Source organism: Gigantopelta aegis, chromosome 9 (genome assembly GCF_016097555.1).
Source record: "Gigantopelta aegis isolate Gae_Host chromosome 9, Gae_host_genome, whole genome shotgun sequence".
Taxonomy (NCBI): domain Eukaryota; kingdom Metazoa; phylum Mollusca; class Gastropoda; order Neomphalida; family Peltospiridae; genus Gigantopelta; species Gigantopelta aegis.
The window spans coordinates 72,788,769-72,815,639 of record NC_054707.1 but is presented as its reverse complement, the minus strand read 5'-3'; the positions used below and the strand labels follow the sequence as shown (position 1 = coordinate 72,815,639).

The window sequence follows — 26,871 nt, the reverse complement described above, 5'->3', positions numbered from 1 at the left end:
ATAGTAGGGTACTAGAAAATAAAGAGGGGTGCACAAAAATAAAGGAGGGCGGAGAACGTGAAAGGAGGGCGGCAAAATGGAATAGCGGGGCACTGGTACAGATTGTTTTTAACCAGTACAATATCATGTTGTATGACTTATCGGGGTCTTTGATCTTGATAAAATGGTAATAAACATATTAAATGATCTGTATTCATGTTGTTATGGTTACCAGCTGACAGAGAAACCCTACAGCCGTGCCTCTCTTAAACAGACAACTTTCGTTTTAGTTTATTTTCATGCTTTTATCCAATTAAGGTTCAAACACACTGTTCTGGGCACACGCTGTACCTATCTGGGCTGTCAATCCAGCAAAGGGGCAAGTGATTAGTTGTTAGTGACTCGTGAGAGACAAGTTGGTGTAGTCGCCATTAAAGCTTACTCTGGGTGGGAGAAGATACCAGGGTCCAAACCCAGTACCTATCAGCCTTCAGTCGATGACTTAACCACTACAACACTGAAGCTGGTAAGAGAATGCTTTTAAAATGGCCACAAGAGACAAGCACCTAATGCAGTTCAAGGAGAAACAAGGACAGGGATGTGAAGGTGGACATTAAAAGAAATTGAAGGTTAGGAGGAGCTGCTAGATCGAGAAGAAATAAGATGGAATTTAAAGGAGAGAAAGAAAATGAGGCAGTGAGATTGACAAACAAAAAAAAAAAGAGGAAAAAAGAAGAACTTTAACACTACTTACCTTTGGAGTTCGAAAATTTGGCATGGAAGTCTTCAGTGTTGATGTTCCCTGGCTGGGAAGTTGTAACTTTGGCGACCTGTGCCCAAACTGATGTGGCCAGTTCCTTACTCTCTATTATTAACTCTAGCAAGTCTAGCTTGAAGAGTATCACAGAAACCTGAACAAATCACAGACATGATATTAACACATTGATAGATAGGCACAAAAATGGACAATGTATTTAGCCTATAAATACCTTTCAGGATGGTGGTGTCAGTCAATATATGGAGCCAACATAAAACACGTCTCAAAAGGAAAATGTAGAGACACACCACACTGAAGATTTAACCAAAACTGATCAACCATTCCAGGAATATGAAAGTTTACTGTAATTTAACCAATACTGTAACAGCCTCAATAAAATGCCACACCGGTGTAATATTGAGCTGTCCTGTTGATTATTTCTTATACATCAATACAAAATATGTTTTATTGTGTTTGCAAAAAGAAAACTTGTTCAATTCCATTCATAATATTTAACCAAACTGCTTATTTAATACCATAATAATTTTCCTAATGTTATCCGAAATGGTTATAGCATTTATTTGTGCCAATGTGATCATTCGTTACTGCCACCTGTTTATTTCTGTTATTAGTGACAATTAGAAATGTTTCTGCATAATTAAATGTCTTGGCTACCACTTTGTTTGACAAATGTTTGAAAAAGTCATTAGCTCTCAAAGTAGCTTTGGCTAGTGTCCTATGTATTATTATAGTAATATAGTTGATAATTTCCACTAACCTAGACCACAAATGAACAAACCTATAGTCCGTCCCACAGGGAACACCTTTTTTCATGCTATGGAAATGACTAGAAGTTATTTATTTCTGAGCAGATTGTTTTCTAAATTGCACACAAAAATAGTATATTTTTGTTATTTACAAAACCTTTCTAGTTTTGTTTTCACATCAAACCAAACTGAAATTATTTACTAAAAACATTTTTGTAGGAGGATGGGATGGACTATAGGACCAAGAACTAGTGGATTTGTATGATAATGTATTTGGTATTGCTCATAGTTATATTCATTTTAAGAAACAAAAATTAAATACATACATAATTTAATTTTCTTTGCGTCTATACACTTTACGACAATCTGATTGGTCCAGAGGTGCTTACTTTTTTTCGTTCATGTCTCGATGAACTGAAAAAATTTCAGCCACGCCTAATAACCACACAACCCCCCTCATTGACTTGCACTACTTTTGTGCAACAAGCCTGATTATTCAGGAAACAATATTTAGATATTCTGAAGAAAACATATGTGAAAGCTACAAAAGCAATAAAAAAAAAAGTGTGCACATCGATTTTTTTTGTTCATACTTGCATGAACCAAAAAATAATTGCGGTCAATTCTTAAATGAATTCTCTGTAAAATCCACTAATGGTTCAGTCATCAATATGTTCAATTTTTTTTATATATAATAAAAACAAATTGTACTGTAAGAAACCTTGACTTACTATTTCCTTTCCTCTCGTTGAAGAGCTCTCTGCGTAAACACTGGACGAGTCGTCGGCCAGATCACTGAATGTGTCGGTGGTGGACGTCGTCTCGAAGACGTCGTGGCAGAAAGGAGGCGCCTCCTTCTCCTCGTAAATCAGGTGCTCAAAGTCGTCGTCCGACGACAGATCCGTCTTCACAGACATCGTCTCGAGATCGTCTGTGGAGACCGACAGGTTGTCATCGGTCCCATCGACCTTCACCTTCAGCTTGTCTGTCCAGTTGACGAAGGCGGATGAGAACATTTTCATCTTGTTGTCCCTGGCGCTCCTCCGACTGTCCATGCTGATTCCCGAGTCCATGCCCACCGAGTTGGACGACACTCGGAAGTCTTGCTCCAGCGGTGCAGCCGGTACGGTGTTCTCGCTGAGGGTTATGGCGGACAGCGAGTTCTGGTTCTGTCTCAGCTGATGGGAGCCGTTTGATACCTCCTCATTGTCCGAGGTCAGGATCATCGGATTGCTCGAAAGGGACTGGATTTTAGAGTCGCTACTTGACTTGGTGATTACTACATTTGGCACAAATTCTCCGGACTGGTCCATCTTGCAATCTGCGTGATACAAGGAAGTGGAATAATTACAAGAGCTGCAACAGTATGATTTAAATTTAAACACAATACATACACAAAATGCATGTACACACAAATGAAAGCATGCAGACATAAACAGAGTAAGAACAAGGAAAGAAGGTGACAAGTAGTGATTAAGAATGATTTATTTTAAATACATAACACTTTGTTATTGATATGTCACACTGGCATGAAGAAAGGTCAAGTTTAATTTGTTGTAAGTTCAACCAACTCGGTTTAAAAAGAAAATATTTGCTAACCCTTGCCACAGTGGTTTTTGTGCTATACGTTAAACTGAATGACAACATCAGGAACCATTAAAAATTGGTTGCAAACACTTAGCGATAAATGGCTGAATATGGTTGAAAGAATGGGTTAAAGAAAATCTTTGACTTAAACAAACCTTCACTTTTAACCTACTGATTTAAAAAAACAATTTTAAGCTTGCAGATGGAAATAATTTTAAACTAATCTAGATTCAAATGTACTCATTTGGAACCTTAAAGCAAACATCAACATTTTCTATTAAAATACTAGTAACTAACAACAGTAAACTAACAAATACAAATGACAAATTTGAATAACATCCAGTCAAACTTTATATTCTTACTGAAAGACAAAATCAACAAACTTAACTTATCAGAGGAATGAGATAAACATCCTAGTTTGATGGTGAAAATTAAATCATGAACCAACCTCTTGATCTTGAGATAATCTGGGCTCTTAAAGATTACAACAGACAAGATGATGAAGTTTAACAGTATACCGGTATACAGGGTTTTATCACCTATGTTTTTTGACTCTGACATCCCTTTGATGGACAGCAGACTTCCTGGTTAGAACAGGACTGGAAGTCTGAGCATGACTTTGGGATTGCAGAAGAAAAAGAAGACTCCGATAATCAGTACAATTCCGCACCATCCCCCAAAGGCTATGTCAGTTTTTATTCCCAATTTTGGAGTATAAAATTCCCAATTTGATTGTAAACAAGCATTCATAAAGCAATACTACCAAATCAGATCCCATAGACGACAATAGTAACATATGTGGCTAAAACTCCTACCTGCAGCGTATCAACCGACATAAATGCCACGGATATAAATACTACCACCCCTCACACTTAAAGTGAAACAGAAAAAATTGGGGGTCAAGCTGCTCGTTTCTGAGATAACGGGTAGCATCTATGACTACCCTAGTTCCGCACAAAATTCGAGTACTTTTTTTTTTACACGTACCCCATACATGTTTCAAGAACAAGGCTACTTGACACATTGGTACTAGATGAAATAAAATTGCATTTTTTTTTTACCCAGATGAAACTATTATTTTTTACAACCAACACACTCACATTTATAACCAATCACAGGACTTGTGGTGTTCACTTCTCTATCAAAAGTTGGGTGCACCTCGAACTTTGATCCAGCCGGAAGTTATTTGGTTTAGTACTACCTACATGTCTCCTAAAAGGCCCAACAATTTTTCATATCACCTAAATTAAAGAGCCACACCTCTGTGGCAATTGGGTAAATTACCATGAAAGGTAAACTTGATCAGTAACAGTATAAAGCTATATACAAAATTTCATCCAAATATCTTTAGGCATTGCAAAACAAAAGTCTAAAAAACAGATTTTCATATCTCCTAAGTTCAAAAACCATAACTCCGTCAAAAATGGGTAAATCGCCATGAAAGTCAAACTTGATCTGTAACATTACATGATAAAGCTATACAATTTTTTTTAGATATTTTTTAAATGAAAATAAAAATTCCCAATTTTTGTTATAAAATGATGTTAAAAAATTCTCAATCTCAAAGCCATGGGCATCAAGTCAAATTTAAGAGAAAAAATTTCTGATATAAAAAATTATGTATTTTTTAAAATCTACACAACATATAATAAAAATCAGTTCATTCACTTACCCGTTTCATCTCTTTGCAAGTCTTCAGCGACATCAGGAAACTCAGCATTTGAAAACTGCAGTAGACTACTGAACTCGGCTTCGCGACTGGGGGAGTTCACGTTGTCTCTGGGTGAAATGGGCGTGCTGAGATCATCAGGAAAGCACTTGAGATTCATCAGACAGGGACACAGAGACGCGACCTCGATCTGCGGGACGACGAGTGGGAATGAGACGCTCGACGAGCCCTTGATTCCGAGCGTCCGATAGTCGGCGTTTAGCTGATCGGCAAACCGCGTCAGCGACTCAGACAGGCGGAGGATGAACAGGTACTGGAAGTGGTTCAGCTGTACGCGCAGTTTGGCACCAAGTTTCGCGACAATGTGGAAATCTGCGAGGCATTCGTCATCGCGGTTGCAGGACTTGTTGTCGACCGTCTCCCTGCTGTCGCAGTTCCCGGAGTTGTTTGTGTTTGCCGTGGCGGCCTCGGAGAAAGTCTGTTTTAACACTAGTCTAGAGGGACGTTTATCACAGGACTGTTTGTCATCACCGGCCTGGTCCGCTGCCCCATCCACGTCCTCCGTGTCGACCGTCGCCAGTTTGTCAATCACAGCATTAGGCTTGTCGGATGAGTCTCTCTCCGGGGCGGTGAACCACAACGTTACGGGTAAAGCCTCGACGAACGGCTGAGGCCTGGATCGTGAATTTAAAGCACCGAGAAACTCGAGCCACACCTGGTCGATGACGACTCCCCACATGTCGAGAGCTGCTTCCTTCTTTAGGGTGTTCGTGTTCAAGTGACCTTTGTCAGCGGCAACCGGCGACTCGGGATCGCTGTCCAGACCTTGCAGCACGAGCCACTTGGCTCGTTGGTCAATGTAGCAGTTGTCTTTTTGTGCTGCATGGTCGTAGAAGACACGCGGTACAGCAGCAAACTGCGTATCTGTGAGGGGACTAGTAGAATTGATCAGCTGACAGCCTTTGTATGATTCCAGAACGGTATCCAGGTCCTGGCATGTCAGTTTTTCCTCCACCCTGGTGTTCGAGATGCACGCTTTTGAGATCTGGATTTGTAAGAATTCAGGTCTGTCCGGCTGACCTTCAACTTTTGTTTCCGCAGGTATCAGAATCTGAAAAGCAAAGACAACATCTTTATAAAAAAAGGAAGGAAATGAAGGAAATGTTTTATTTAATGATGCACTCAACACATTTTATTTACGGTTATATGGCGTCAGACATGGTTAAGGACCACACAGGTATTGAGAGAGAAAACCCACTGTCGCCGCTTCATGGGTTACTCTTTTCGATTAGCAGCAAGGGATCTTTTATATGCACCATCCTACAGAATGGTGAGCAGTATCTCTCTATAGATGTTGTTTTGTAATCCAATATAAGACATGCCACAGAATGGTGAGCAGTATCTCTCTATAGATGTTGTTTTGTAATCCAATATAAGACATGCCACAGAATGGTGAGCAGTATCTCTCTATAGATGTTGTTTTGTAATCCAGTATAAGACATGCCACAGAATGGTGAGCAGTATCTCTCTATAGATGTTGTTTTGTAATCCAGTATAAGACATGCCACAGAATGGTGAGCAGTATCTCTCTATAGATGTTGTTTTGTAATCCAGTATAAAACATGCCACAGAATGGTGAGCAGTATCTCTCTATAGATGTTGTTTTGTAAATAATTTCATTTTGGTTTGATGTAAGAAGAAAAGTAGAAGTGTTTTTGAAAAAAAAAAATGGAAAAAAAACACACTATTTTTGTGTGCATTTAGAAAACAATTGTCTCGGAAATAATTAGCTTGTAGTAAATTCCTTAGTATGAAAAAAGGCAATATGGGAAGGATTATAGACAAATAGTCATAGTTTAAAATGTGCTAAGGTGTCATTAAACAAACCGGTCATTATATTCCTTTTTTCCCCAGAAAATATTAACAAAGCATAAATATTAATAAAATAATGAAATTCTGTTCTCTCATTTTCCTGACATCATGATACTATCACTTAATCGCATTGTAAAACAGTTTCTATGAACACGGCTTTTAGTGAATGTGACATTAATTTATTACCAATTTGGCAATCAATACAATAATTAATCAGAGAACACTATACATCCTATGACAGATTTTAATTATGAAAGACGGATTTACGACTGCCTAACAACTGCTTTGTGAAAGGATTATCAAGCTTATGCATGGCAACCGTGATATCGATCATTAAGTCATAACAATTTAATAAATTGGAGCTACAATTGTTTTATGAGACCACACATGAGTTGGACTTACCCTTGGCATCAGAGCTTCAAACTTCACGTCAACATGTTCTGTAGATCTAGTTGCTTCCAAATCATACTTCTGTAAGTACATAGTAAACATTGTTAAATCGACAAGTATCCATAGACGTTTTGACAGGAAATAAGAGTAGACTGAAATGAAGTACAGCACAGCAGATACAAAATAGCTTAGATTGCAAAATTAGTTTTCCTTTAAACAACACTGAATAAATGTTGAAGGTTACTTAAGATTCATTTGGGGAGGCATTTGGCTCAGTCGGTAGTTAAAGTTTGTTTTGTTTAACAACACCACTAGAGCACATTAATTTATTAATCATCGGCTATTGGATGTCAAACATATGGTACTTTTGACATATAGTCTTAGAGAGGTAACCTGCTACATTTCTCCATTAGTAGCAAGGAATCTTTTATATGCACCATTTCACAGACAGGACAGCACATACCATGGCCTTTGATATACGTCGTAGTGCACTGGTTGGAACGAGAAATAGCCCAATGGGCCCACCAACAGGGATCGATCCCAAACTGATCACGCATCAAGCGAGGGCTGTACCTCTGCGTTTCGTCCCACCCAAGGCTCAGTTTACTGATCATCGGCTATTGGATGTCAAACATTTGGTAATTTTGACATATAATCTTAGAAAGCAAAACACTACATTTTTCCATTAGTAGCAAGGGATCTTTCATATGCACCATCCCATAGACAGGATAGCACATACCAGTCGTGGCACTGGCTAAAGGGAGATGTAGCCTAATGGGCCCACTGACGGGGATCAATCCTAGACTGACTGCACATCACATTACCACTGGGCTACGTCTCGCCCTTTTTCTGAATACATTTCGAAATACCATGTTTGACATCCAAAACCCAATGTTTAATTAATCAGTGTGTTCTAATGGTGTTGTTAAACAAAATAAACTTTAACTTCAGATTCATTTAATCTGGAGAAAAAACCCACATTACTAATAATTACTTAATTATGGCACACCTAATTGAGAAAAATAACCTGCAATTTATGTCTAAAAGTTTTAAACTATTTATTTTAAATAGATAAGTCTTTCTCGTTCATATTTTTATAACAAGATGCCATTACAAATAAATTAAATTCATTTAATTCTTCTTAGAAAAATAAATAAATTTAACTGAAAATGTTTATTGGTATCTTACCAAACTGAGAGACAGGTCGAGCATAAAAAAGTTTAACCAAAGCAGAGTAAGACGATCGAAGGTCAACCGGACTGGATTGAGCAGGGCGTACAGGTTGGCATGGGGAACTGAAATAAAACAGAAAGAAAGAAATGTTTTATTTAACAATGCACTCAACACATTTTATTTACGGTTATATGGCATCAAACATATGGCTAAGGACCACACATATAATGAGAGAGGAAACCCGCTGTCGCCACTTCATAGGCTTCTCTTTTTGATTAGCAGCAAGGGATCTTTTATATGCACCATCCCACAGACAGGATAGTACATACCACTGCCTTTGATATACCAGTCGTGGTGCACTGGCTGGAACAAGAAATAGTCCAATGGGCCCACCGACGGGGATCGATCCCAGACAGACGTGGGGGGGGTCAGGGCTTTGGATTGCATCAACGTCGAGGCGATAAACGTTGTGTGCCCAAGAGTATACGTATGTCCAAAATAAGCATGCCCAGATTAACTACAAACCAGCTGACATCAAAATAGTTTACATCAAAACCACTGAAATGTTGAGTTTAATAAGATTAAAATAACTTGAAATGCATTTCTGAATACTGACAACTCTCCAGCAGCTGTTAATGATGGTATCGTACTGAACTAAAACAACTTTCCTGCACTCAGAAAAGACATAAGTCCCTGTTGTGCCCAAATGAATCAGATCTAAAGCCCTGGGGGAGGAGATAGAAAATGCCAGATTTTTTACCTATATTCTTTATGAATGGCCCCTAATGCTGTTACCATCCCACTATTGATAACAACAATCAGCTTCTATCATGACATACATTTATAACTGAAATGCAGTCCTGACTCGTTAGTAAACAAAACACCGTCTCACTGCTTCTGAATATATCTTCAGTATGTCCTACACCACTATTGTTGTCAATGTCTGCAATAATTATGAACCAATGCAGGATCTACAGGAAGGTTTTATCCTGCAGTCCATAAAAATTAAGGTGGGAGGGAAGCTATTATTTCTGTTATTTCAGATACATTTTTCGATGACCTAGAGTTCAAATGAGCAATTTTTGTAATTATGTAGCTATGCATGTGATGTGTGACATCAAAAGTCATAATCTGCTAGTATACATTTAAGACTTTGCTTTACATCATACTCGGCCAATAGAAACAGTGATTGCATAATAAAATAAACTTATAAACCATATGGTTTAAATTTAGTTTACTGTTAACTAAAAGTTTGTATTTGTATTCCCTGTAATGAGTAAAAAGATCTACGTTAAACATTCCAAACTTTATCCAAAAACAAGGACTCCTAATATGTGACGTACTGTTTTCAGTACATACACTATAGAGCAGATGGGGAAAACCAAATGAATTACGTCCTTATTCAAGAGAGTTTTAACTTAACTCTTTTTCCTTTTAGCCAAAAAGCAATTTTAATGCAAGATTTTCAATAATTAAAAAAAAAAAGAAAAAAAAGTCTGTATTCAGGGTTTCTGCCAGAGGATAAAACGGGTATGGCACCATACCCAAAGTTTCTTGCAGATTGTTTTTGGGGGACAAAGTTCATTACTCTTATTATTACTGTATGATTTTCTTAACCCTAACCCTAAACGTAACCCATTTTCTTTCTGTGGGAGGTCCCCTATACATCCTTCTGACTGTGGTTGCATTCAATTCCATAGCACCATACCAAAAAATGTCAATCTGGCAGAAACACTAGTATTGGAAATAATAACATATCCTTTACCTGATATTTGACTACAACTTTATAAAACATTTGCTGTCTGGTTAAAACTTTATTTAAAATAAAGTTAACCTATAGGGTGTATACTACCAAATCAAATCCCATAGACGACAATAGTAACATATGTGGCTAAAACTCCTACCTGCAACGTATCAACCGACATAAACGCCACGGATATAAATACTACCACCCCTCACACTTAAAGTGAATCAGAAAAAAATGGGGGTCAAGCTGCTCATTTCTGAGATAACGGGTAGCGTCTATGACTACCCTAGTTCCGCACAAAATTCAAGTACTTTTTTTTACAGGTACCCCATACATGTTTCAAGCACAAGGCTACTTGACACATTGGTACTAGATGAAATAAAATTGCATTTTTTTTTAACCCAGATAAAACTATTATTTTTTACAACCAACACACTCACATTTATAACCAATCACAGGACTTGTGGTGTTCACTTCTCTATCAAAAGTTCGGTGCACCTCCAACTTTGACCCAGCCGGAAGTTATTTGGTCTAGTACTACCTTTAGTGACATATCGACACTGACTGATTTCAGTGACATATCGACACTGGCTGATTTCAGTGACATATCGACACTGACTGATTTCAGTGACATACGGACACTGACTGATTTCAGTGACATATCAACACTGACTGATTTCAGTGACATACGGACACTGACTGATTTCAGTGACATACGGACACTGACTGATTTCAGTGACATACGGACACTGACTGATTTCAGTGACATATCGACACTGACTGATTTCAGTGACATATCGACACTGACTGATTTCAGTGACATACGGACACTGACTGATTTCAGTGACATATCGACACTTGACTGATTTCAGTGACATACGGACACTGACTGATTTCAGTGACATATCGACATTGACTGATTTCAGTGACATACGGACACTGACTGATTTCAGTGACATATCGACACTGACTGATTTCAGTGACATATCGACACTGACTGATTTCAGTGACATACGGACACTGACTGATTTCAGTGACATATCGACACTTGACTGATTTCAGTGACATACGGACACTGACTGATTTCAGTGACATATCGACATTGACTGATTTCAGTGACATACGGACACTGACTGATTTCAGTGACATATCAACACTGACTGATTTCAGGAGTGACGAATGCCAGTTTTCATAGGAAAGCTGCACCCCAACATAACATATCAACACCGACTGATTTCAGGAGTGACGAATGCCAGTTTTCACAGGAAAGCTGTACCCCAACATAACATATCAACACCGACTGATTTCAGGAGTGACGAATGCCAGTTTTCACAGGAAAGCTGTACCCCAACATAACATATCAACACCGACTGATTTCAGGAGTGACGAATGCCAGTTTTCATAGGAAAGCTGCACCCCAACATAACATATCAACACTGACTGATTTCAGGAGTGACGAATGCCAGTTTTCACAGGAAAGCTGTACCCCAACATAACATATCAACACCGACTGATTTCAGGAGTGACGAATGCCAGTTTTCATAGGAAAGCTGTACCCCAACATAACATATCAACACTGACTGATTTCAGGAGTGACGAATGCCAGTTTTCATAGGAAAGCTGCACCCCAACATAACATATCAACACTGACTGATTTCAGGAGTGACGAATGCCAGTTTTCATAGGAAAGCTGCACCCCAACATAACATATCAACACTGACTGATTTCAGGAGTGACGAATGCCAGTTTTCACAGGAAAGCTGCACCCCAACATAACATATCAACACTGACTGATTTCAGGAGTGACGAATGCCAGTTTTCACAGGAAAGCTGCACCCCAACATAACATATCAACACTGACTGATTTCAGGAGTGACGAATGCCAGTTTTCATAGGAAAGCTGTACCCCAACATAACATATCAACACCGACTGATTTCAGGAGTGACGAATGCCAGTTTTCATAGGAAAGCTGCACCCCAACATAACATATCAACACTGACTGATTTCAGGAGTGACGAATGCCAGTTTTCACAGGAAAGCTGTACCCCAACATAACATATCAACACCGACTGATTTCAGGAGTGACGAATGCCAGTTTTCACAGGAAAGCTGTACCCCAACATAACATATCAACACTGACTGATTTCAGGAGTGACGAATGCCAGTTTTCATAGGAAAGCTGTACCCCAACATAACATCCCAGAAACACTAGTATTGGAAATAATAACATATCCTTTACCTGATATTTGACTACAACTTTATAAAACATTTGCTGTCTGGTTTTAACTTTATTTAAAATAAAGTTAACCTATAGGGTGTATACTACCAAATCAAATCCCATAGACGACAATAGTAACATATGTGGCTAAAACTCCTACCTGCAACGTATCAACCGACATAAACGCCACGGATATAAATACTACCACCCCTCACACTTAAAGTGAATCAGAAAAAAATGGGGGTCAAGCTGCTCGTTTCTGAAATAACGGGTAGCGTCTATGACTACCCTAGTTCCGCACAAAATTCGAGTACTTTTTTTACAGGTACCCCATACATGTTTCAAGCACAAGGCTACTTGACACATTGGTACTAGATGAAATAAAATTGCATTTTTTTATAACCCAGATAAAACTATTATTTTTTACAACCAACACACTCACATTTATAACCAATCACAGGACTTGTGGTGTTCACTTCTCTATCAAAGTTCGGTGCACCTCCAACTTTGACCCAGCCGAAGTTATTTGGTCTAGTACTACCTATACTGATAACATACATTTTTCAAAAAGTGTCCAGCTATGTGTCTTTATGACAACCAGGATCTGGTGTATTCTGACATAAACTGACAACCTCACTGATACTGTTGTTTCTACAGTGCAACCTAATATAATGTACACCTCAAAAAACATATATATTGCATATAGTTTTGTACAAATGCAATATGTCATATTAAACAACAAAATGTTTTAAAATAAAACTCCTGAAGATATTTACTTTCAGTTGGGTTTGTGTACTCAGGTATATATATAGAGACAACAAAGATAGTCAGAGTACCTCTACCCCTTTAAAGAATTCCATTAAAACACATGCACATGATTGACCCCTAGATTATGAAGACCTTAACAGGCACATCAAAGAAATATCAGTATTAAAAAAATACACTGTCTGAGGAAGGAAACACAAACATGACTGTACCTGTATGAAGTAATGACTTAATGTCCTGAACATTAGTGTTGGGAGGAAATCCTGTATGCTGGGTGTGGTGTCTTCAAGTTACCAGGTGTGGGAATTTCAAATCCATCGGCCATGCTGATTTTCATAATGAACCATGAAAACCATTGGCAGCCACCAATATTCCTGACTATATTTTATTTATAGCCTACTGTAGTTGGAGGTTTTAATAGTTGTGATATCTGGAATTATCATGCAGCTTTCACACATTTATTTTTGATTAATTACTGAAAAAAAAACTATTTTTAAATGACAAAATTACCCTAACATCTATTTTCTTGCATTATTTTCTAATCCGGATGAATACAATATGTAGATTAGATGTATTCCTACAATCTGTAATCCAGCATTTTATTTAGCTAGTAACATTAGGTAATACAGCTTTAACAATAAAATAAATTATCAACTTAATCCAAGGCAGATAATCAAATCTGAAAAATTGGTTCTGAATCTAGTATAAACTCAAAATGCTTTTTTCATGAGAGCTAACTAAGTGATTATTAAGAAAAAAAATGATCTGGAGATCTAAGTATATGTTTAACAACCTTATTGTTATGTACAAATAAGAATAGAAGGCACAATAGTGACAACAAATTTAATTATGTTTTTGGTAAAGTTTTCTTCAAATTTACTTAAATATTTTCATAAAACTACTATTTTGTCTAAAATATAACTTAGCATCCTATAAATATGTCAAAATGACAATAAAAATCAAGTTCTTTACAAATTTGAGTTTTCAGAATTTCATACATAAAAAATTAACAATGTTAATGGAAACTAAAGACATTAACCCACTATTGGCACATGCTATTTTTAATATAAAAATAAATTGCTATTAAAATCTTAGTTCAGGTTGCCTATATATAATACCACATTTAAGAACAGTTGTATATGGCAAGTCAAATACCATGTAAAAAGAAATTATTGAAATCTTTACAGTATGAATTATAGGCCAAAACCAACTTTTCTTCAGTGCTAACTTTGATTCAAACTCCATTCAGAGCCATGTACAGAGATTATTGTCAAGGTCAAGGTCATTGTGAACTTGCATGGTCGAGTGATGGCTAATTAATCAACCAGTATAGTTTAATTAAATAAAATGACAAAATCATAATATTTTTTATTATGCACTGAATATGTGCTATACCCTAGGGTGTATACTACCAAATCAAATCCCATAGACGACAATAGTAACATATGCGGCTAAAACTCCTACCTGCAACGTATCAACTGACATAAACGCTACGGATATAAATACTACCACCCCTCACACTTAAAGTGAATCAGAAAAAAATGGGGGTCAAGCTGCTCGTTTCTGAGATAACGGGTAGCGTCTATGACTACCCTAGTTCCGCACAAAATTCAAGTACTTTTTTTTTACAGGTACCCCATACATGTTTCAAGCACAAGGCTACTTGACACATTGGTACTAGATGAAATAAAATTGCATTTTTTTTTAACCCAGATAAAACTATTATTTTTTACAACCAACACACTCACATTTATAACCAATCACAGGACTTGTGGTGTTCACTTCTCTATCAAAAGTTCGGTGCACCTCCAACTTTGACCCAGCCGGAAGTTATTTGGTCTAGTACTACCTTTAGTGACATATCGACACTGACTGATTTCAGTGACATATCGACACTGGCTGATTTCAGTGACATATCGACACTGACTGATTTCAGTGACATACGGACACTGACTGATTTCAGTGACATATCAACACTGACTGATTTCAGTGACATACGGACACTGACTGATTTCAGTGACATACGGACACTGACTGATTTCAGTGACATACGGACACTGACTGATTTCAGTGACATATCGACACTGACTGATTTCAGTGACATATCGACACTGACTGATTTCAGTGACATACGGACACTGACTGATTTCAGTGACATATCGACACTTGACTGATTTCAGTGACATACGGACACTGACTGATTTCAGTGACATATCGACATTGACTGATTTCAGTGACATACGGACACTGACTGATTTCAGTGACATATCGACACTGACTGATTTCAGTGACATATCGACACTGACTGATTTCAGTGACATACGGACACTGACACTGACTGATGATTTCAGTGACATACGGACACTGACTGATTTCAGTGACATATCGACATTGACTGATTTCAGTGACATACGGACACTGACTGATTTCAGTGACATATCAACACTGACTGATTTCAGGAGTGACGAATGCCAGTTTTCGGAAAGCTGCACCCCAACATAACATATCAACACCGACTGATTTCAGGAGTGACATATGCCAGACACTTGAAAGCTGACCCCAAGTGACATATCGGACACTGACTGATTTCAGTGACGAATCGACACAGGAAAGATTTACCCCAACATAACATATCAACACCGACTGATTTCAGGAGTGACAATGCCAGTTTTCATAGGACTGCACCCCAACATAACATATCAACACTGACTGATTTCAGGAGTGACGAATGCCAGTTTTCACAGGAAAGCTGTACCCCAACATAACATATCAACACCGACTGATTTCAGGAGTGACGAATGCCACATAGGAAAGCTGTACCCCAACACATATCAACACTGACTGATTTCAGGAGTGACGAGCCAGTTTTCATAGGACTGCATACGACTGATTTCAGGAGTGACGAATGCCAGTTTTCATAGACTGATTTCATGAACATATCAACACTGACTGATTTGCCAGTTTTCACATAAAGCTGCACAACATGACTGATTTCAGGAGTGACGATAGTTTTCGGAAAGCTGCACCCCAACATAACATATCAACACTGACTGATTTCAGGAGTGACGAATGCCAGTTTTCATAGGAAAGCTGTACCCCAACATAACATATCAACACCGACTGATTTCAGGAGTGACGAATGCCAGTTTTCATAGGAAAGCTGCACCCCAACATAACATATCAACACTGACTGATTTCAGGAGTGACGAATGCCAGTTTTCACAGGAAAGCTGTACCCCAACATAACATATCAACACCGACTGATTTCAGGAGTGACGAATGCCAGTTTTCACAGGAAAGCTGTACCCCAACATAACATATCAACACTGACTGATTTCAGGAGTGACGAATGCCAGTTTTCATAGGAAAGCTGTACCCCAACATAACATATCAACACTGACTGATTTCAGGAGTGACGAATGCCAGTTTTCATAGGAAAGCTGCACCCCAACATAACATATCAACACTGACTGATTTCAGGAGTGACGAATGCCAGTTTTCACAGGAAAGCTGTACCCCAACATAACATATCAACACTGACTGATTTCAGGAGTGACGAATGCCAGTTTTCATAGGAAAGCTGCACCCCAACATAACATATCAACACTGACTGATTTCAGGAGTGACGAATGCCAGTTTTCACAGGAAAGCTGCACCCCAACATAACATATCAACACTGACTGATTTCAGGAGTGACGAATGCCAGTTTTCACAGGAAAGCTGCACCCCAACATAACATTGTTTTTCGGTCAGCTACAGGGGCAGGGTGTAGCCCACTGGAAAAGTGCTCGCTTGATGCGTGGTCAGTTTGGGATCAATCCCCGTCAATAGACCCATTGGGCTATTTTTCGTTCCAGACAGTGCACCACGACTGGTATATCAAAGACTGTGGTATGTGCTATCCTGTCTGTGGGATGGTGCATATAAAAGATCCCTTACTACTAATGGAAAAATTTAGCGGGTTTCTTCTCTATGATTGTGTCACAATGACCATATGTTTGACATCCAGTAGCTGATGATCAATAAAGAATGTGCTCTTGTGGTGTCATTAAACAAAACAAACTTCTTCAGTTAGCTACATATTCATCTAGACAATAAACAGAACAGAATCAACAATATGCTATAATTATCACAGTGGACCATAAAATTGTAATTTTATACCATTTGGCCGTCATTCTGAACCAATTAAAGAGCCATCATTAATGCACAACATCATATTAATGTTCTAGACATACATGTATGCTCAGTGGAAAACAAACATTTGAAAATGTTACGTAATCTCAGTGGAGACAGATATCTGATTAAATGCCACGAGACTCAAAATTATTCGTACATCAACTAATTAATTGTTTCACCACTACGTGATAGTAAAACCACAAATTTCAGACAATTATAAGAATTAATATTACACACATTAACTTAATTCAGGGGACAATATTTTAAAATTTCAGGTAACCTGAAGTTTGTTCAGATGATTTTTACCAATTTATCTGTTACATGAAATATATTTGCGTAACCCATCACTTACCTAAATACTGTAATCTGTCATTTTAAGCAAAATGAAATGAAAATATTAATGAACAGTTTCTTTGATACACATACATGTACTTCATAGAGTGATTTTCAGACTGTATAATCGTTTTTGGTGGGGGGGGGGGGGGGGGGGAGGGAGGGGAGCGAAGAGAGATAGCTCAGTGGGGAAGCGTTCACTTGATGTGCTATTGGTCTAGGACCAATCCCCTTCAGTGGACCCATTGGGCTATTTTTTCGTTTTACTGCATCACGGCTGATATGTCCCATGGCCAAGGTATGTGCTATCCGGCGGTGGTGCATATAAAAGATCACTTTCTACTAATGGAAAAATGTAGCAGGTTTTTTCTCTAACACTATGTCAGAATTACAGGGGTTTCCCCAGAGGCATATGCGTAGGGGGCCACTACGCCTTCGGTGTGTTAGTAAGTGCTTTGGCATCATGTAAGGGCATTAAATCAATTGCCTCTATGGTTTAATTAGCTATATGTGACAATCAACTGTTGTAACAACTTTTAAAACTTTACAGTACACAGGTATTCACACTTCTAACAGGTGACACATATCCTTCATACCTAATTAGGTGTATGGCCTTCAGCACCCTTTCGTGTAACAACAGTTAATTGCTAATTGTCACAGAAAACCAAGCTGGCACTGAAAATGTAAGTGCCTTAAAAATATCCTGCGGAAAGGTCTGAATTACCAAATGTTTGACATCCAGTAGCTGATAATTAACAAATCAATGTGCTCTAGTGGTGTCGTTAAACAAAACAGACTAAATTTTTCTCTCCACATATAACAAATTGGAGGTTCATGTGAAATTAAAGTTGTCTAACCGACAGTTTGAACGACATTTTGTGTCCCGTAATACAACTTTGATCAGTGACGTTTATTAATCAACTACTATTTAATGTTTTAAAATTGTGTGGCAATCTTTGACATTTGTGTAGCTGATCAAGATGTGATACTGAACAACATGTCCCCTGATAATACTGGGTAAATTATATACCGGGTACATGTATTTATATTGAGTAAAATATCTTTGCACGCACCCCCAGCCACAACCACACACCAACCTCCAACAATTGTTTTTGTTTAATTCATTCATCTGTTTAACAACATCTGAAGACAAGAAGCATTACTATGCTACAACACTATGGATTCCCATTTAGTAATCAACTATTTTCATTTCATATCAACGACTCGGCAACAAATGACGATTATAGGCTGAAATATTTCCAATATATTGATGAGTATATATTTATACATAAAATTCACATTTTAAAATTATTCAACACATATTTTATTTTAATTCTATTATGTACAGTAATCTTCCAATTAATTGATACTGACTGTATTGCATATATTTCCTGTTAGTAAGATAATAAATTTGTAGCAGCTTGTGCAATCTGGGGATGGGATAAGTGATTCAGTTACTAGTATTTATTTCCCTTTAGGATTTAATATGCGGTGTTGAACTACATGTGCTGTATGACCAATTGTGTGTCACAATAACGTACAAGCCTAGTCTACACGATACTGTGCATATGACCCATGCGACATGCGAATCTACTTCATATTCATTCAAGGTAAGTTTCAATCACTTCTGTTAACTAATTTGTGTCAACAGCTGGTTTCTATTTAAATCAAATTCTCTCTTTTTTTTAAATGTATATACATCTTAGTGTTCATCATGAGTAAAACATCAAGGCAAGTTGTTGATCACTCTCCTGAAATGGTGCTAGGTGAGCAATCACATGAAGTTTCAAACAAAATGCATGCATTAAAATTTTATTGCAAGGTGATCAATTTGTCACTCTCCTAAAACTTTCCAGGTGAGTATGGAGGAGAGCTGGAGTGATCACTTGCCATACAGACTTGTATTATCCATTCATAAATGAATCATTTGTTTCTGATTAAAGATAAAGTACTGTCAAGTGGGGTGACCGTGTAAAGAATCACAGTAATTCAGACTTCATGTTTACATCTGATACCATCATATTAATTCTGATGACTAATTACAGAATGTTAACAAGAAAATAACACATCTCCAGTTATAAAATTTTGGGTGTTTTTGTTTGTTTGTTTGTTGGTGTTTTTGTTGGCTTTTTTTTATCTTTTTTTTTAATAACATTTGACAGACTTCCAAGGCACAAGACTATATTTAGAAACACTTTTTCAAAGTGCATGCTTTAAGCAGCTATGCTTGGTAGAAAATAAATCCTCATAACCCTCATAAACCCATTTTTTCTATTGTTCTTGTTTTCTGCATGCCTATTAAGGCACCATACAACCAACTGCTGTGTTGTTACTTGTTGTAGCTGCTTAATATAGTCCAGTTTAGAAAATAGTTCATCAAATTTTATTTTATTTTAAATTCTGATATGCCTTTTAAAATCTTTGATGATTAAAAGTTGGTTAATCTCTAGCGTTTAATTCAACTCATTATCCATGGTACATATTTGTTATTCAGTACCCAAAGAACCGAATATATTCATTTTTTGTATATCTTTATTATTATTATTATTATTATTATTAATTATATAAATTTAGAAAGACCACAGTTTGCAAGCTGTATGTACAAACAGAAGTATTTTAAACAGTCTGTTTTGTTTTTTCGTCTTGTTAATTTTCTTTTTATTATAATTTTGTTTTTATAACTGACATTTAATTTTTTTTATTTTCAATGTCTAACATTTAACGTTTAAACGTTTAATGTTAAACACATACTACTATTTAAAGGCTATTTTTGACTTTTATTCACTGGTGGCTTGCTTCATTCAGCAAGTCAGTAGTACAGTATTGGTAGATTCACTGTAATTACTGGTATTCGTGAATATTTATTCGTATTCGAGACCCCATATTTGTGATATGTATCGTATTTGCCACTTGGTATATTTCATTGCAGCTCTATTGACCTCTGTAATATTTAAATAACCAATTGAAGTTACTTGTTATATTTAGTACTAACTGATAACAACTGTGCACGTGGTATACTGCTACTTGTATAACAGCTAACTGAAAATGTTTGTGGTTGACCACTGTTGACTTTTTGCAAGGTACATGTGAGAATACTCTCTAAAATTAGACAAATGACCCACACAATGTTGTTGTATTTTGCACAGAATACATTCTAACATAGAAATTGTACTGAATTGCAGGGAGTAATTCATGGTGGTATGCATCCTTAAACATTAAGCAATTTTTTAAATGATCATTTAAATATTAAAGGGACAGACCCTAGTTTCAACGCATGAAAATCAACACTATGTTTAGTTAATCTACAAACCTGTAACACATTTGGATAAAGTTACAATTGAGTGAAACATGAGTCTGTGACTTTGGAATGGTGAAATACCCTCTAAAAATAGACTAAAACTTGACTCCATAACTGTTACTTCTCAGACGCACGTGCATTTTTAAAAATATGAGAAATGCATTTTGTGATATTAAAAATGCCAGGATGACCAAAAATACTTCGAATGTACAGAAATTGATAATCTAAACCATAAAATCTCAGTAAAGTATGATTTTAGTTGTGAAAAACAGCTATAATAGTCAAAAATATGCCTTAGTGTTCAAAAATTAAGGTATGTCCCTTTAATACAAACTATTCTATTCTTCTTTTGTAGGTTACGGTCATTGGAATTTCGTGAATTTAACAAGTCATAAAAGAGAATAACTGCAGTAGGATGATGAACAGTCATTGAAATTCAGGAGTTTAACTCAAGTAATACATGAACGTTATACCGGTCAATAACTATCAATGGACAATGGTATATAATATTTCTGAACTTTCTGTCAACATTTCTTCAAGTGGAGCAACCGAGGACCTCAGAATTGTACAGCTTGTGTTTGCATTGATTCTGTCTGTTGTTGGCTTGACTGGTAACAGTTTCACCATTTACCGCATCATCAGTGAGTCTCTGTACAGACAGGTGTGCAACAAGTACATCCTAAACCTCAGCATCAACAATCTGATCACATGTGTCATAGTAATACCAATTCTCGGCGTTAGCTTCTACAAGCAGAAATGGATATTTGGAGAAGGACTCTGCTACTTTTACCCATACCTGATGCACACCACGTTGTGCTCAGAGACCAATGCACTGCTTCTGATCACGATAAATCGCTACTGCATAGTCGTTCACCCACTATTGTACAACAAACTTTACAATAGGAAATATTTCAACGTATTTCTTATTGGTTCGTCATGGCTGGTCTATCTGGTGATCCAGACTCTTCCACTAGCAAAGATTTGGGGTAAATTTGAATACAACAAACACAAACATTACTGCACATATGCTGACGATTCGGAGACGAAAACATTCATTGCATCCTTGTGTGCGCTGATATTACTAACAAACCTGCCAATCCACGTGTTCTGTTATGGATCAATTCTGTGGAAGTACAAAAGGTCCAAAAAGCGGATGAGTATTGTTCAGAGCAGCAATCAACGAAGGGAGCGCAGAAAGGATGCGAGAGAGCCGATGAATATTGTTCAGAGCAGCAATCCACCAAGGGAGTGCAGAAAGGATGCGAGAGAGCCGAAAATGAACATGTCGTTAATGAGGATGATAATTGTCATCATTCTGTGCTTCACCCTCACCCACACCCCATTTCTGGCCGTGAACGCAATTGACCCCACGTTGACCCTGACAGGAATAACAGTGTACATGGTGATGGCATACATCGCCCTGTGTCACACAGCCTTCAACCCCATTGTGTATGCGCTGATGAATAAACAGATCTGCAACAACATGTGCAGGCCAACACTCTGCTGTCAGTGAGGCAGTGACATGTAATCCCCTGGGAAATTATCTCCCTTTGATTTTCAGTTCAAGATAGCTCCTCTGTGAGTTATTATATGTGTAGACCGGCCTCGGTGGTGCAGTGGTTAAGCCATCAGACTACAGGCTGGTAGGTACAGGGTTTGCAGCCCAGTACCAACTCCAACCCAGAGTGAGTTCTTAAAGGGCTCAATGGGTAGGTGTAACACCACTACACCCTCTTCTCTCTCACTAACCACTAATCAACTAACCCACTGTCCTGGACAAACAGCCCAGATAGCTGAGGTGTGTGTCCAGGACAGTGTGCTTGAACCTTAATTGGATATAAGCATAAAAATAAGTTGAAATGAAATGAAATATGTGTAGATGGATGTACAACTGAAGTGGAGATTAACAACAACACATAGGATTTTATTGAGAGCAATGGAAAATCCTAAACAAATCAATGACTATTTTTACAAGAAAATGCACCATGAGCAATGGATCAATAGTCAACAATGAGAGTTCTTCTCGACATACAGTTTCTCTTTGGATTTAAAAAAAGAGAAAAGATTTAGTAAAGATTTAAGGCACCTTTTTGCATTATGTAAAAATTTTCAAAGATTCTGGAATACTGCTAGAAATTGGGATATACTTTTAAAACATGTGCTGTATTATACTTCAAGTAAATACATTAGCTATTGTTTTAAGTAATACACGTACATGTACTAGCTAGTCTAAAAAGAATAAAATTGTTAATTTAATATTATTAATTGCCAATCAATGTACATTTGTATTTATGAATCAAAATGCAAAAGTACTGTTTGAAGATACTTTATACATTGTTTGTTTTTGTTATCATAAATACGAGAAATACAATGCTCAATTACATTTGAAAGATTTGTTTTCATTTGGACACAATTAATAATATAAGAATTACAATAATTATATGCGTACTATTTACATAGGAAACCTAATCAAAATGTTCATGAATTCACATGTCTTTTAATAGAAGCATATAACTGTAAATAAAATGTTCTGAATGTGCCGTTAAAACATTTCCTTCCCTCCCTCATGTGAGCACTAGACTGCACATGAAAAGTCCATGCAAATATTACAATAAAACATATACATGTACATTTCCTTCCCTCCCTCATGTGAGCACTAGATTGCACATGAAAAGTCCATGCAAATATTACAATAAAACATATACATGTACATTTCCTTCCCTCCCTCATGTGAGCACTAGACTGCACATGAAAAAGTCCATGCAAATATTACAATAAAACATATACATGTACATATACATGTAATTATTTACCGGTGTATTTTAATTTGGTGGAATTTCATTGTATCATGCATGTTTCTTCACTTATTAATCTAGTTCGTCTTTTCATCAAAATATTATTTTATATCTTGTGGGTGTCAATTTATAAGGGGGTTAGAAAATTACAACACAAAACAAATCACCATTTGGCAAGTTTTATTCTTGAATTATGTCCCGTGTCTACACTCAAATATATTAATTTCATAATACTGTATAGCTTTCTTTTTGTTTTGGCATAAGGTTTAGTTACAAAATGTATCATGGAAAAGGCATGCAATCTCACATGCTACGACAGCAGTTTACTTAGTTAAAATAACAAAAATCACTAATTGCAGAACTGTAAACAATACCCAGCACATGTTGCCCATGTTTGTTCTGAAATCTGGAACCTGACAATAATAAATGTTCAGACAATCTGTATGGCACAACATAAATAGTTCACACTAATCTCTGCAATCTACTAGGGTAACAGGAATGAATAATATCTGGTACAAACAAAATCAGTTTAGTTTTCACCTCAGAATTATCCTCCTTACATTGTTAAAATAATGGATGCATTCAACTGTCAGTTTTACACTGGATATTGTAACGATCTGTTGATAAATAAAAGTGCTGTAGTAATTATGCCATCAGACTTGAGGCTGGTAGGTACTGTGTTCATATCCCACCTGAGACAATTGGAGATTTTTCATGCCAGTACTGGCTCCAACCGAGTGAGTGCACTGTTAAGACTCAATGGGTAGGTGTATGGCCACATACACAGAGTTCGATTAAGGGTGTGTCTCCCTAGTGTATGACCCTACATGGGAGATGATTACCCGACATGCACTGCAGGTTCCGTGTACCCTGGGCTTGGGTGATACTGAGATAGTTCAACTGACAGCAAGCGTGGAGTAAGCCCCTGTCAAGTAGTCAAGTAGGCCGAAATGGAAATACTGTGGTTTTACCATTCAACATCATCATGTTGGTAATGTCCAAAACAAAAAAAATGTATTTGTCTATGTATTAAAAAAAAGAAGAAAAAAAAGTTATAATACCATGCTGTACAGTGCTAAAAGGTAACAGTGAAACATCTAAGAACACTCTCTTCTGATGCTAGCAGATTTAATTGGAAATGGGAACGCTAATGTGAAATGCCAAAATTCCTAAAATATTTTCTTTTCTGTTCAAATATTGTACAATTGTGCGCATGAACCATTCATGATTCTCAACTGCTGGAAATACAAAATATCTAGACATGGGTTGACTTACAAACTGGTCAATTAAAAAAGAAGTTTATGGCTTGAAATTAGCGACTCGACTTACAGTGAAATTGACTTACAGATGAAGATACTAGCATTATGGGAACACAACATTCCTAGCCAGCCTTGTCACCATTAGCATTACTGTTTCAGCAATGGAGAGTTACTCAGCCATACCCCTATATATATATATATATATAAAAAAACCCACACCCCATCCCATCCTTACCTGGAGTGTTTAGATCATCGGGGAAGTAGTATTCCGTGTACTCCAGATGCAGCACAGACATGTCTGCTGGCAGGTGGAGCTGCTTCTTGTCGGAGGCGAAGAACTTGTTGTGGCTGATCCGCTGGTTCTGGGGGCTGGACACCATGTAGATCGTGAAGTCCTCCACCTTCAGCACCATGCAGCTCTCTAGCAGACGGGACGACTTGGGCCGGGCCAGGTGACTCGGAGACCCCCCTATCTGCGACATCGGCCCATGAACGGGACTGCCTGGGGGCTGTCTCAGCTGGTTCGATGTGTGTTGAGGGGATCTGACCGGCGACTTCTGGGGCTGGGAAGATATCTGGTGCTGGGGTGACTTCTGGTGTTGGGGTGATTTCTGCTGCTGGGGTGTGGCAGGGGAATTAATCCCACAGGCTTTCCTTGCAGCCATGGCTTCGGTGCGGAAGGCACTGAACAGCTGTTGGACCCACGGGTTGCGGGAACCGATGTTGTCGGCGTACCGAAACCACTGTTTCCTTTCACCTCCTAAAAATACAACCAGTTAGAGCAATAAAAACTGAAAGACAGAACTACTGAGACATGTTATTAGGGCGTCCTAGACTGGGTTTTTCACCTAATATTAAATGAATGTTATATGATAGAAAACGATGGTATCAGTCAAATTTATCACAATTGCTCCACCTCCTGAACACACCACTGCATAATAGGCTCAAGGATGTGGGCAACCCACTGTTTCATTATGTTAGAAACCAGTAGATTAGTTTCTTGATTATAAAATAGATAGAACTTTGATTTTTTGGTGTGATAGATTACTATTATTGTGTCCCATTGCAGCCAGTATTTAATGGCATGGTCAGAAAATATTACATTTAACTTCAACTGGTTTTAAACAATATTTATTTCAGCAAATCAAATATAGCGGTTTGCAATTGGCCAAATGGCAAATGCCTATATTAAGACCTCTCCGTACATTTTACAAATACACATATTTTGCAAATCAAGATGACAGAAACAATAGCAATAAAAATATTTGTACTAAAGTACTATGGCTAACAAAAGGATATAGAAAGAAAGAAAAGTAAAGATTAAAAAAAGAGGAAAGAAAGTAAGGAGGAGCACACAGTTTAAATGATAAAAGGTTAATTAATCTTGAAATGCTTGCTATTAACAGCAAGTTTCCAACAGATACAATATAAATATTCAACTTAATATCAATATTTTGGAATATAGATATAAATAAAACAAAATAGGTTTGTTCCTTTTAGCTATCAGAAATTTCAAAACACAGTGAAATCCCCCCAAAACTGGACTTTCAGTAAATTTCCTCAAAACTGAATCATTTTCATGGTCCCTTTTTAAATATCAGTATAGAACAGAATCTCTCTAAACCAGATACCCTTTAAAACTGGACTTTTTATTTTGTTTCATGGAAGGAAGGAAGGAAGGAAGGAAGGAAGGAAGGAAGGAAATGTTTTATTTAACGACGCACTCAACACATTTTATTTACGGTTATATGGCGTTGGACATATGGTTAAAGACCACACAGATATTAAGGGAGGAAACCTGCTGCTGTCGCCACTTCATAAGCTACTCTTTTTGATTAGCAGTAAGGGATCTTTTATATGCACCATCCCATAGACAGGGTAGTACATACCACGGCCTTCGGCTGGAGCGAGAAATTGTCCCATGGGTGTACGGTTTATAGGGGTTTCATTATATTGTATTAGCAAAATGGCTTATGGTTGTGAACACTAGTTGAGTTAGAATGTTCACAGTGTCTAAAGTTCAAATCAGATGTGTCTCCTTTAACTGATACAGGTTAACTACCACGTGACCCTGCCTTTAAAAAA

The 26,871-nt window shown here is 37.4% G+C and overlaps 2 protein-coding genes across 2 annotated transcripts in view; one reads left to right on the top strand and one right to left on the bottom strand.

Moving 5' to 3' along the window:
* Positions 1-26,871, bottom strand: part of LOC121380839 (UHRF1-binding protein 1-like) — an 81,894-nt gene that overhangs the window by 6,430 nt on the left and 48,593 nt on the right. The window contains exons 10-15 of the mRNA XM_041509827.1: positions 25,022-25,546; positions 8,210-8,316; positions 7,034-7,102; positions 4,763-5,870; positions 2,235-2,824; positions 734-890 (exon numbers count right to left, since the gene is read on the bottom strand). Of these exons, the coding sequence (XP_041365761.1) occupies positions 734-890; positions 2,235-2,824; positions 4,763-5,870; positions 7,034-7,102; positions 8,210-8,316; positions 25,022-25,546 (2,556 nt within the window). The remainder of the gene's footprint in view (positions 1-733; positions 891-2,234; positions 2,825-4,762; positions 5,871-7,033; positions 7,103-8,209; positions 8,317-25,021; positions 25,547-26,871) is intronic.
* Positions 18,940-22,451, top strand: LOC121380840 (G-protein coupled receptor moody-like). The gene is made up of 2 exons (XM_041509828.1): positions 18,940-19,044; positions 21,088-22,451. The coding sequence occupies exon 2, from the start codon at positions 21,193-21,195 to the stop codon at positions 22,243-22,245; it is 1,053 nt and encodes a 350-aa protein (XP_041365762.1). The 5' UTR covers positions 18,940-19,044; positions 21,088-21,192; the 3' UTR covers positions 22,246-22,451.